Source organism: Aristolochia californica, unplaced genomic scaffold (assembly GCF_029961685.1).
Source record: "Aristolochia californica isolate CCGP_79_NKW_82.1479 unplaced genomic scaffold, dmAriCali1.0.hap1 SCAF_4, whole genome shotgun sequence".
Classification (NCBI taxonomy): domain Eukaryota; kingdom Viridiplantae; phylum Streptophyta; class Magnoliopsida; order Piperales; family Aristolochiaceae; genus Aristolochia; species Aristolochia californica.
The window spans coordinates 45,233,004-45,246,327 of NW_027182103.1; the positions used below are offsets into that span (position 1 = coordinate 45,233,004).

The 13,324-nt window shown below is 39.6% G+C and overlaps 2 protein-coding genes across 2 annotated transcripts; both read left to right on the top strand.

Annotated features, from left to right (window-relative positions):
- The first annotated feature begins 3,915 nt into the window (after positions 1–3,915).
- LOC137963542 (large ribosomal subunit protein eL20) lies at positions 3,916–6,232 on the top strand. Its single transcript, XM_068810658.1, has 4 exons — positions 3,916–4,017; positions 4,357–4,472; positions 4,572–4,635; positions 5,708–6,232. The coding sequence occupies exons 1-4, from the start codon at positions 4,003–4,005 to the stop codon at positions 6,047–6,049; spliced, it is 537 nt and encodes a 178-aa protein (XP_068666759.1). The 5' UTR covers positions 3,916–4,002; the 3' UTR covers positions 6,050–6,232.
- Positions 6,233–11,089: 4,857 nt separating this feature from the next.
- Positions 11,090–12,962, top strand: LOC137963806 (aspartyl protease family protein 2-like). Its single transcript, XM_068811008.1, has one exon. It carries the CDS (start codon positions 11,339–11,341, stop codon positions 12,956–12,958), a length of 1,620 nt encoding a protein of 539 aa, XP_068667109.1. The 5' UTR covers positions 11,090–11,338; the 3' UTR covers positions 12,959–12,962.
- Positions 12,963–13,324: the final 362 nt, after the last annotated feature.

Here is a 13,324-nt window from a genome sequence, read left to right on the forward strand (position 1 = left end):
CGATGAGGGATCCAGTCAAAAATAGATTATCCAAGTTTCGGTGGCGGCGGCCATTGAGGAGGCCAAGTTGTTGAATACCTTTTAGTTCCAAAATCCCCACCCATCTATTTACATTAGAAGGAGAATGGTGTTCGACACAAAACACGATGCAAAAGTGCGAGATGAAGACGCCTTTATGAGACGATAATATTTGATCCACTTCTTTGGTTGTTAGGCAACATTTTTTTGCCTTCTATTTGTGTTGTTTACAATCTCTTGGACGCTAATTAGAATGTTTCGCATCCTCTCTCCCCTCCGTGCAGGTTAAAATTTGTATCCCAAGTCTATAAGTCTCTCCATCTTAGTGATAATATGCTCGTTCTTGCAGCTTCATCGATGGGAAGGTAAAAAATAATGGAGGTGATTATATGATTGGGTATGATGTCGAAGGGACTCAGACGTTCTCTTTGATCTCCTCCTTGCGGAGGAAGAAATTGCTGCTTCTCGCCCATTTTTCTCCTTTTACTGTGGTTTTCCTGTGTCGCTCGCCAATCTCTTCAACTTCAAATTACCAAACAAAAAAGACGATGGTTCTACTAAAGAGATTATAGACAAATTGTATTCATACGTGATTTTGTTTAGGAGATAAGATTCTATTTAAAACTATATTTATCCTGCGATTAGGAGATTTCTATTATAAAATTGCATATAAATACCACTTTTAAATCAATGCACATCAATTAATCCTCTGCAGGATTTTGTTTTTTAATTTGCTTCCCCTTAACTAAGCCAGATGAATTACTATATCTGGTCATGCAAGTTGGTGAGCTTAACGGTGCTCCAAATTTCCATATCACCACATAATTAAGCATCATGTGCACTCTGATACCATATAGGAAACTGAACTATCTATTTCAGCCCTGAATTTCTGTCACACGTCCAAGGGTAAAGAGATGTCAAATGTTAAATGAAACGGGCACATCGAGCGTTAAAAGCCAAGGAAATTTCTATAATTTGACTGCACAAGATCAAATCATCCCATCAATGATGTCTAACTGAACCCTTCAAAGAGTTGACAGTAGGGAAAATCGAGAGAGACCTGCCGACAACGATGACTCGATCAAGCTCGAGGAGTCGACGTTACCGCTAGATGAAACGATGAACGAAGAAGGGAAGAGCCGAGGAATCGTCAAGGGACACTATCATTATGGCACGTTCCAAAGCGGTTCAAGTTATCCTCCTCAACCGGCGATCGGGTTCCCTCAGCCGGCTCCGCCCCTGGGTGTCCACTCTCCTCTGTTTGCCCCTTATTACGGCTACCAGGCTGTTCTAGGTATTTCTCGTAAACCACATGTGCGAAAGGGTTAAGTTCTATGGTTGGTTGTCCGTCTTTTGGTAATTCTTTTGTTAGCTTATTGATTAGATCGTAGAGACTTCCATCGTATGAACGAATGCAAAATTTTCTATGGTTGACTTGGATCGTGTTGGATGATCAAACTAGGCGTCGTATTTGTTTTGAAGACGTGAATTTTAATGCTTCCATAATCCCACCCCCTAACCCCCTCATCGTGTTATGGGAAAAATCATTGAAATTTTCTAATTTAGACACCCAACCGTCTACCCTATTCCGTTTTGCAAGAATGGTTCTATAGAAGCTCATCACAGGACAATTGTCCACATCGGAGTTGTAGCATGTTTTTGCAAGCAGAAAGAGACAAACAATTTCTTTTGAGAAGCGGGTTATCAGTCATTAGACTGGTCTCAGGGTTTTTAGACTTGTGTCTCTCTTGCTAACAATGAAAAGTCAGGAATTTATAATTTCGGCTCTTTGTTTATGTCATTTATCCCCATAGCTCCGAAATAATGAATGTGTGTTGTATAGCCCTCTCTTTTTTGGTTGAGACTTTGAGTAATCATGTCTTCATTATTATCTGATGGTATTAAGGTTATCCGGCAGTTGCTGAAGGTAGCTAAGAGAACTTGTTGTGCTGTGGAATTGTACTTGGCAAGTTTTTGTAAGTTCTTCCAACAAGTACTTTGTGGTTTTTTTTTCAAAATAAGTACCTCGTGGCTGTAAAACTCTAATTTTAGGGATTTTCTCTGGGTTCACAGTTGGTTTGAGATGACTCTTTCTAGGGAGACGATTTTCTTTTCATTTTATTTCCTTACCTTGATCGTTCAGTTCACTTCTTGCTTGTAAATGTGTGTGCTCTTGGGGCTGATGTATCATTGGGTGAGTTATTCTAATTGAAGGCTTTATTTTTGGTACTTGAAGGTTCATAATTGGTTTCTTTCTTACTGCTATACCCTGGTATGTTGGGGCGTTCATAGTCCTCTGCACGAGTGTGGATTACAGGGAGAAACCCAGATTCGTAGCATGCACAGTTGCTGTAAGTATTTATTGTTCTTGCATCATTTATTTAGGCTTATAATGATGTGTCTATTGATATGTTTATTTGATTTCTGTTTTTCTTTCTTGTCTCCTCTTTGTATTTTGTATTAACTTTTTGGTGGTCATATCTCACATTTATGCTTATATCCTGTGGAATAGTTTGTTTTCTATCTTCTTAGCAGAATATACATGACTGTTTTACCTGACCTTGAGTGGAAAACTAATATTTGGGCTCTGTTTTTGAGGATTTCCCTTTTTAACTAATTGAGCTCTGAGCGTATCAAACAATTTTTTTTGTTCTTGTATCATATGATTTAAACAATGTTTGAGTCCTAGTTAACAGTAATAACCTAGCATCCCTCTGTGATCTCTGGCTCCATTCTTCATCATAGTTATCAGTAACCTAGCTACCTGACTGGTCAAGGTTCCCCTCTTGGTGTCCTTTGATGAAATACTGAAATAAGCTTTATCTTGTCTTTGTTAATATCTACACGAAGAATGTTATTCTTCTGCTTAAAAAGAAACGAAAGAAAACCTGTTTTTGTTCCTAAATTTTTAAGCGTTCAATTGGACTCTAGATGAGCACTAAGCCAGAGTTGATTCTATTTGTAGATATCATTGTAACTAGTGTGTAATTTTACCATTTTATTTTTTGCAGGCTGTTATTTCTGCAATTGTTGTGATTCTTGGGGTGACAAAAGGGAGTCATGCATAGTGATGGGATCAGGAAGATTTACAAGCAGCAAATGGATTGTAAATACGGTGGTTGAATTCCATAGAGTAGGGCATATCGATTCACATTCTCATGGATATTTGTATTGTTGGGAAGATCTCTTGCAGCTTATAAATGCAATTCGGAAACTCTGTGAAATTTGTATTTTTCTAGTTTTATCTTCGTTTCGTGTTCTTCGTGTCCATGAGACTTATATAATGTGGTTTTCTTGAAATGTCTTGACAATGTTAAAGGAGAAACTTACAGATACATTTCGTAGTTTGTGTAATGTATTCAACTGCCTTCTTTGAAATGTCCATCTTCATATCCATGTATTTGCCTCTTGTCACCCTTATAAATGCTAAAAAATTTAAAATAAATAAATATAAAATATTGATTTATGAACAACAAATAAATATTTTATAAATAAAATACTTTCTAAAAATATAGAAATGATTGATTTATTACTATAATAAAAAAAAGAGAGTGAGAGATCAAACAATAGCATAAAATAACTAAAACATTAAAACTAAAAATAATAAAAATATTGAGTTGAAAGCATAAATTGATTTTACTATGAAATAATAAAAATAGAATTACATCAAATATTAAGTAATATATTAAAAGCTAAATTAATTCTTCAATTTCAAAAAATAAAAAATAGAAATTTTCAAAATCTCGAAGGGAGTATTTAGCGGTAGAGTGGAGAGGAAAAGGTGCCTGACTTTTTATATGTGGGCCCACGGTTCCCGTGGACTGTGACGTGGATTGTGCACAAACGTCGATCGTGTTCAACTTAACATTAGGGTTTTACACTTGAGGAATATAAAGAGAAACCCTAGGAGACTCGCCCTCCGCTTTTCCTTAAGAGAGAAGGGGTTTTCAAGCAAGAGTCACGATCGTTCTTCTCACTGCAACAATGGTGACTTTCAGGGTGAGTTTATCATTCATTCTGCCCCTTCTATCAAAAGTATTTGTGGTTTTCTTAGATTTATCTTAGATACTTCTCATTTCGTCGTCTGTGGTTCTAGCTTTTGCTACTAAATGCATAAATGAAGCTTCTTTATTTTATTGAAATTGATTTTTCGTCCGTTTGATGCTTTTATTGAAAGATCACTGTTAACGGATATGCATTTTTTATTTATTTTTCATTTGGTCGTTTACTTATCCCTGCATTATTCTGTTTCTTACTCTCATTTTGCAACTTTTTATTTAGTGTTCGGATTTCTTGTTATTGTGGTGTTCATGATCTCATGTCCTCTTCTTTCTTCAGTTCCATCAATATCAGGTGGTAGGAAGAGCTCTTCCATCACCCACAGAAGAACACCCAAAGATCTACAGGATGAAATTATGGGCGACTAACGAGGTTCGCGCCAAATCCAAGTTCTGGTAATTCTGAGTACCTAATTGATTTTGCACTTGTTTATGGGTGAATGTATTCCCGATGTTTGTTTTAGTAGTGTGTCTTCATCGGGTTTGTTTGTGTAGGTATTTCTTGAGGAAGCTGAAGAAGGTTAAGAAGAGCAACGGGCAAGTACTTGCCATCAATGAGGTATTTTGGCACTACCGTTTGAGATTGTATACGTATTTGATTAGATTACAGATTTTGTCTCGTAATGCACTGTGCATGATTGTTGGGGTGAATTTCTGAAAACAATCACAGTTGTTGTGCAAAGTGTACATATTAGATAATATGTGTAGTGTGCATCAACTAGTAAATGAGTGATTCCACAGATGTACTTAGGTCTGAGTTTCTTATTATCTTTGGCATTCAATTATACAAAAAATTTGACCTTGTCTCAGCTTGTAGTTTGTTATGGGTTTGCTGTGTCTTGAGAATTAAACCGTGTTTTGATGCAGTAATTTCTATAGATTATTGAATTTATGTTGCATCTGATAAAAGTGATCTTCAATGTCTTAGCTCGTCTTCTTCTTCCAAATGTTTGCAAGTTAAAGTAGTCTTTGTGTGTTTGTTCAAGCATTTCTGATTGGTTTGTTACTTTATTAGCTGTCTTGGATTTTTTTTCTCTCTACGAGTTTTATCTTTTTGCTTTTTCATTAATCTTGGATTATCTACTGTTATGGCTTTGTCTTTGGTTTGATTCTCTGGGACACATGCACTTCCATATTTTTGTGTTGCATCCAACTGAATTTGTGTGAAGCTTGATTGGATCTGTGGCAAATATATATTGTTCTCTCATCCATCCTCTGAGGAAGAACTTGTCCTTTAGGCATCTAGTATAGCTACTTTTCAATGTTATCTTTGTTTAACTTGTCCTAGTAGACTGTAATACAAGTATGAGGTGATAAGATTAATTTCTATTGCTTTTATATGTCAGTATTTTTAATGTTCATGTACAGTGTAGTTTTATATGTATTTATATGGATTTGGTTCCTACAATATGTACTCAAATAGATTTTTTTATGGTACGGAAGTTTATGATAATTGCATGTAAGGAACTTGGTTGTCCAGTAAAAAGAGCTGGCAATTTTTTTTTTCTCTCATAATAGGTTATGAACTCAATGCCTCTTGTATTATGGTATTTATGATTAAAAATTTTGTTGCAGTGATCTAATTCTTTACTTTTTAAGTTCTTGTTTCATAATCTTGTTTTATATTGCAGATATTTGAGAGGAAGCCTACAAAGATCAAGAATTATGGAATCTGGTTACGCTACCAAAGTAGGACTGGCTACCACAACATGTACAAGGAGTATAGGGATACTACTCTTAATGGAGGTGTTGAGCAGATGTACAATGAGATGGCTTCTCGCCACAGGGTAAGGTCCCCGTGTATACAGATCATCAAAACAGCTACAGTTCCCGCTAAGCTGTGCAAGAGAGAAAGCACCAAACAGTTCCATGACTCCAAAATCAAGTTTCCTTTGGTGTTTAAGAAGGTTCGGCCGCCAAGTAGGAAGCTCAAAACCACATACAAGGCATCGAGGCCCAACCTATTTGTGTAATCTTGGCTAACCTTAGCCAATTATATTGGAAATTTTGGTCTGCCAGATCAAACTATTGCGAGGACCTTATCAAGTGGATTTTGTTCTTGTTATAAACCTCAGTCTATTTATTTTATCTATCAACTTTGTTATTGTAAGCTTGAAATGGTTAGTAGATTATAACAGGCTTGTGGAGTTTTTTTTTTTGGTTTTTCTTTCTATCTCATTTCCATTGATACCTTGTTGCATATACTTTTATTGATGGTCCAAACCATGAGTCAAAATTATAGAGACCAATGTTAATGGTCAATTTATCGTCAAAGTTAGGATTTGGTGAAAGCTCAGACTGAATGATCAGAACCAAACTAATGACTGAGATTACAGTCAATCATAGGAAAATACCAATGGCCTAATCTTATTGAAGAGACGAGATATGCTTTACCTTTTCGTTTCGCATATCTTCAACCTTTCCAATCAATTCTTCGCTTCTCCTGTGAGTTTTATTTATCTTACTTTTAGTATCTGTTAGTTATTCAAACCGGTTTTCATTTAGTCCTTTTGGTTTCTGTTGATTCTCATCGTCTCTGTTTGAGCCTCTGCAGTTGCGTTTCTTTGCACTCTGTAGTAGTTAAACCGGTCGTGGAGTTCGGAACGGCGCAAGAATCCGGTGACCTAGAAGAGGTACTACTTGATCTTATTGAAAACTCCAATGTTCAGTTAAATTTGTGTATGGGTAACACGCATTTACAAATACATTACATCCATCAGATAATGGAGATAATGGCATGTTATGTATAAATATACAGAATTCACACCAACACCCACACCCACAGCTCTGAATCATTCTTGCAGAGAGTCGCCATTTCCAATTGCAGCCCAGCACCCAAACCAGCACAAGAAATCGCTCATGAGCAGTGAACAGTGGGGCCTTGTCAAATGATTTCAAATTGTTAAAACAAAGAACAATTTGGGGTCATGAAACTCCTTGGAATGATGACCGCAGAGTATCAAAGATGGAAGTAGCTGCTGCATTTTGTGATGAAGACAACTTCAAGCGGCCAAGCAGTTCTCCATCTTTATGAAAATTGAAACTGGCAATGTTTACCTGTAGGAGGTTTCTTTTCTTTGGAGAATTTGTCTAGGGCCTCCCAGTCTCTGACTGTAGCCAATGCAAAAACTTTGAGCCAATACCATCTCTTCTCTGATACCTGTATTAGTAAATTAATTTCACAGTTCTAAGAATGGAGTGGTACCTGATCCCAGTATATCAATAAAGATCATTGATTCTGAAACTCAGTCCAATTACTAGATATAATGTTTTAATACGAACATCTTTTTGATAAAGATAAACTTTAAAGGTCAACCTGTTTAGAAGAATGTGGGTCATGTTCAACAAGCACAGCAGCTAATTTGTGGCGACCACTCTTGCCTGCATGAGCAGCAACTGCTGCATAAGATATGATTTTGCAGAGTTTTGGCTGAAACACAAAACACAAAAAATTGATGTCTCATTGTTGATGGATAAAGAGCATTTTGATCCCCCAGAAAAGGTAAACTGCACAGACTACAGAGAATGATCTGGTATTTGCAACATAACGCAAACCTTATCTAGCAAAAGTTTGAGAAGAGTTGCATCAGGGATAGACGGTGTGGTGTGGTGTGGTGTGGAATAGCATTCTGCTCTACTGGGAGGAGATGCAATTGATGGCGGGGCCCTATTGTACTTGAAAATGATTTTGGTTGAATCAGGCCAGGTCGAGTCAGGTGGAGTATCCAGCGAAGCCCGGTCCTGTGCACGTCTTAAGTCTGAATGTATCCCATATAGACGGTGGGTGGTGACCCATTTGCTTATGTTAAAGATGCTGTCATTCTAATCTACTAGGAGATGGCCCATACTGTCTCATCGCTGTCTGTACTCGTATTAAAGTCGTGCTTATGTGACAGTGTAGATGCTCTCGTAAGAAAAGGATCAGGCAGACAAATTACTTTTTCCTTCCAGTTGCTTTACTCCATCAAAATGCTTGAAAACCAAACTGGCTTGTTCACCCCATGTCAATCAGTCCACCTGTTAATCAAAACAAGAAAACCAAACTGCAGTAGCAGCCTGAATATTTAATTTATATGCTTCCCAGTTCTTGTCCAAATCAAGCTTTCCCAGTCTTGTTACACATTTACACAAAGGGGAGTTAGGTTGAGAGGAGGACACCCATTTGCTCCTTGTCTACCAACTTTCAAGACTTTCCATTTTTATATTGCACTGAGATGGTCTTAAGAGCAACATCCTTCTATTCCACCTCCAGTTCCTATGCTTAGCGTGATGCTTACGGATTGATGCTCTTTTCATGTTACTGAAGCCCTGTTTTAATTCAATATACATACGTTATCATCAATTTTCAATTCGTTTTTCTGGTTTGAATCGCATCGTTTACCGGTGCGCCCCCCTTTTCTGAAGACCATGTGCGACTGGTGACCGTCTCTGCCTTCATGTACAGAAGCCACTTTCATTTGTATACATCTTCTTCATCGGCCGTGACTGGTGACTGGTGAGACCGACGTTTCCCATGTTTTCGATGGACGAAATTTCAAGAGAGACGACGGCTCAAAACTCGAATTCCGACGCTTGAATCCTTTGAGAAAAAAAAAAAGATGCAAATTCATTACCGACGGTCTTTATCGTTTTCTGCCACTTGCCATTCTCACCCAGAAATTTCTGTTCCTACTATATTGAATCCCCCCCCGGCTCCGATCATGCTATTCTTTTATCTGATTCTGCTTCGATCTTCACAATTAAAAAAAAACAAAAAAACTTCCGCCATGCGCCTTGCATTAGTCGGAAAACTTAAAAGACTCGTTCAACTGTCGATGCATTTCTTGCATCGATTACGAATTCAACACAGACATCTCATATGGCATTTCCATAGACTATTTTACATCTTCACGGACAAGTAATAATACTCTGTAATTTGTATCATCGGTTCCAATCTCCCCTTTCATTGATCTGCAACACCCAATTGCAGGCTTTGGACTTTCCCCGTTTTAGCACAACCTTCCAAAATAGTGAAGAGAAATACAAAACACATCTAGGTTAACTTCCCCAAGCTTTGCGTAAAGGAAATTTTGGGGACAAGTCGTGAAAAAGAGCTCATAAATTCAAACATCACATGAGAGACAACAACCTTACAAGATGGGAATGTGGGTGTAAATCTATATTATATAACCCCGCCACACAAAATCCAGTTCCATTCTCTTTCTTCTACTCGTCTTTGACTCCAAAAAACCTCCCTGAGAATTAATTAAAAAAACACACACACAGCTCGCAGAATTCGGTATGTTTGCCTTCCAACAAAGCACAGAGTACTGATTTCTCTCCAAAGTTGTTCCGCCCCAAATAAACAATCTCTGCGATAGCTCGCTTCCTCGTTTCTGAGAAGGCAACCTTTTCTAAACAATGAAAACCGAAAAAGGCAATCAATAAGTTTTCATGGAGAAACCGAGACTAGTTCATGGTGGACACGCTGAAATCAACATTGAAAGATGAGCACTGAAACAGTAAACACTTGGCTGTTCTCCACTCGACGGGTGGTGCCTTGCGTAGTTGCAGAATTTAACAACCAATGGTGACATCGAAATCTTCCAGCATTTCCAGTTTCGATCATGTTGACCTTTTGTGGCACAGGCACAGGCACCGGCATCTTATTCGACAAAAACAAATCCAACCTACCATTTTCACGAGAAGTGGGCAAAGGTCAATTACCCCAGAGTCTTCAATTTTTTTTTCGCAACTTGGAGCAGTAGATAGGTGCGTCATCAAAAGAGTCAAGTTGGGTAAGCGTTCATTAAAGGAGACTGTGCTCGCTGATGCAGATCGAATTGTTTCATTTATTGAAATAGGTGGCAGATTATCATGAACCTGGTTGACGATATATATGGATGAAAAACTACAGGGGATGGATGCATATCAGGAATACAGATTGGACTTGGTCAAGAACAGTTTTTTGAATGATTTTTCTTGTAAAATCGTTCAAAACTCAAGAGGCTTTACGACCAGACTCGAAAACCAGCTTTAACAAATGGATCTGCGTGTAGAGCGTAGAGCCATGGACGGAGAACCCAGAAGCCACCCATCGCTGTTCTTTCTCTATTTCCTTACTTCGCGTCCACACTTGGCACACCAAAAAGTGGGGCATCCTTAAAAGTGTAAACGTTGATCGGAGCCGGAAGGGGGAATCGGGTCTATGTGAAAAGCTCTTTGATTTGACGACTATTTGGCTCTTTGTTCATCTCCGCTCTGGAGTTGAACTTCTGGCGGGGCTGCAGCCTGCAGCCGCAAGGCCGAGCTTTTGGCGAGAAGTGGAGGTTTGACTCGTTTCTTGTTTATATCCAATGCATTTATTTATTACATCAACGCAAGTGGCGGGACCCGTTCGCAAAGAGATAACCGAAAATGGGGAAAAAAAGATGATATGAAACAATTTTATAATCGTCTGTGATTGTTATTGAACTCTTAATTGATAATTCCGATTCGGTTTATTTAATCACGGTCAAATTCTTCACTGTTTAAGCTCGATTCGACCAACTCAACGAAACAACAAACAATCTGCACTTCATCCATTCTCATTTGGTAGCTAACTGGACTTTCTGTTAACCCTGTGTGATTTTCACTTTCATCCAGTTCGTTCAACACAAGGTAGGGGTCAAACTGCAGGAGCAGAGAGTTCTGCTTCTTATTCTAATGGAGAGGAAACTGTTAGGAAGAATCCCTATGAGACCCGGTAAACTACCTCGATGAAACGCCAACTTTAATCTTTTTTTCTCTTCCCCCTTTTCTCTGCTGGAGACGCGTTTCCGGACTATAGGTACAGGCGAGAGAGAAGAGGCGGATATATGTTCTTCCACCTTCTTCGTTTCTTCTTCGCTCTACAGGGTGATTGATTTCCTCTTTTCTTTCTGGGTATTTGTAGATTCGTGTTGAACAAGCTCATCCTTCTCTTTATCACTTCCGTCCTCGACCAAATCGGCTTCATTCGAGATTTTTTGGTTTCTTCCCTTTCGAAATGTACTCCTACTTTTGTTGTTGATTCTCCATTTTCCAATTTCCGGTGGACGAGACTTTATTTTTCTTCATCCCTTCGGTTGTTGGCTTCGATTAACTCAATCCAGGCTTCGATTCGAGGTTCACATATCAGTTTCAAGTTTCATAGCAAAGGCACATCTTTCTCCATTTCTTCTTCATCTCCTTCATCTCCTTCACTGGTTTTGTTCTTTTAACTGTCTAAGAAGCTGCGAGGGAGGATTAAGTAAGAGAAAAGAATGCCTTCTTCCAAGAAGGTCGTCTTTCTTCTCCTACTCTCCTGCTTGCTTTGCAACGGGTTCGTCGTCGCAAGATCCAACGATTCTCACCTGCATGGTATTGAATTTCCTGACCACCCGAGTTTCAATTCGGTCATTTCTGCCTTCGATAGTGGGTGCCAAAACAGAAGGTCTGATATACTAGAATCATCTGAGGCGAGGGAAAACGAAGAAGGTAATAGAGCAGGACCTGATAGGCCATCTCTAAAACTTCATTTGAAGCACAACCCAACCAAACCCGGATACGAAAGCAGCAAGAGGGAATCGGTAAATGCGTCCAAACACAAAGACCAGGTTAGAATTCACACCTTCCACAGAAAAATCATAGAGAACAAGAACCAAAATACGGCGTCAAGGTTGGTAGCACCTGCTTCGGCGTCTCCGAAATCAAAATCTCCTCAAAAGAAGGACGCTCAGGAAGAAGGAACAACCACCATGATGGCAACGCTGGAATCCGGAGTCAGCCTTGGATCAGGGGAGTATTTCATGGATGTTTTCATCGGAACACCACCCAAACACTACTCGCTCATTCTCGACACAGGCAGTGATCTGAACTGGCTTCAATGCGTTCCCTGCCATGATTGCTTCGAACAACAGGGGCCGCACTACAACCCAAAGGATTCCTCCTCCTACCGGGACATCAGTTGCCAAGACCCTCGGTGTTCGCTGGTATCTTCCCCTGACCCATCGTGGCTCTGCAAATCGGATAACCAGACCTGCCAATACTTCTACTGGTACGGCGATAAGTCCAATACAACAGGAGAGTTGGCTCTGGAGACGTTCACCGTCAACCTCACAAGCCCCTCCGGCGAGTTACAATTCCGGAGTGTAGAGAATGTAATGTTCGGATGCGGCCATTGGAATCGTGGGCTTTTCCACGGCGCCGCCGGCCTCCTGGGCCTCGGCCGGGGCCCTCTCTCCTTCTCTTCTCAACTCAGAGCTCTGTACGGCCACACCTTCTCCTACTGCCTGGTGGATCGCAACAGTAACATCAGTGTCAGCAGTAAGCTGATATTCGGAGAGGACCCGGTTCTAATGAGCCACCCGAATCTGAATTTCACTTCGCTCGTTACCGGCAAAGAGAACCCAGAAGATACTTTCTATTATGTTGATGTAAAAGGGATCATGGTGGGAGGGGAGCTTTTGAACATCCCGGGCGATGTCTGGAAGATTAAATCAGAAGCAGCCGGAGGTACGATCGTTGATTCGGGAACAACGCTAAGTTACTTTACGGAGCCTGCGTACAAAGTGATAAAGGAGGCGTTCGTAAAGAAGGTGAAGGGCTACCCGGTCGTGAAAGAGTTTCCAGTGCTGGATCCTTGTTACAATGTATCAGGAGTGGAGAAGGTAGAACTGCCGGAATTCTCCATTCTCTTTGCAGATGGAGCAGTCTGGGATTTTCCGGCCGAGAATTACTTTATCAGGCTAGATCCAGAAGAGATCGTTTGCTTGGCAATCTTGGGTACTCCTCGATCTTCCCTCTCAATCCTGGGGAACTACCAACAGCAGAATTTCCACATTCTGTATGATACAAAGAAGTCAAGATTGGGCTTTGCACCGATGAGATGCGCTGAAGTGTAGGGATGGTGAGGCGCGATTTATTTTGACTGACCCACGAGAAATCCCAAGTTGGGTCCATCTTACAGTTAACATTTACATTTTAATGATACTCAAAAGAATGTATAGATGTAGAGTCTCTGAAATTTGCTTGCTTTCGGTCTGTTAATCTCTCTCTCTCTCTCTCTCTCTCTCTCTCTCTCTCTCTCTCTCTCTCTAAGGAGAGAGATAAGACACATTCAATTTGATACCTTTTCTTCATTTGATCCAGTTTGGTTCCTGATATTCAATTATCAAATTTAAATGATATTCAGAAGCTTTTATGAGTACTAGACAATAAAATGAATTTTAGAAGCACCGATTTCGTCTCATGCCCTTAACATCAAGGTC

Bases quoted from the DNA above. Each gene is read 5' to 3' on its own strand.
- LOC137963542 (XM_068810658.1), top strand. The intron at 4,473-4,571 runs GTAATTCTGAGT...TTGTTTGTGTAG, and splicing joins CGCGCCAAATCCAAGTTCTG to GTATTTCTTGAGGAAGCTGA. The intron at 4,636-5,707 runs GTATTTTGGCAC...TTTATATTGCAG, and splicing joins AAGTACTTGCCATCAATGAG to ATATTTGAGAGGAAGCCTAC.
- LOC137963806 (XM_068811008.1), top strand. From the start codon at position 11,339: ATGCCTTCTTCCAAGAAGGTCGTCTTTCTTCTCCTACTCTCCTGCTTG.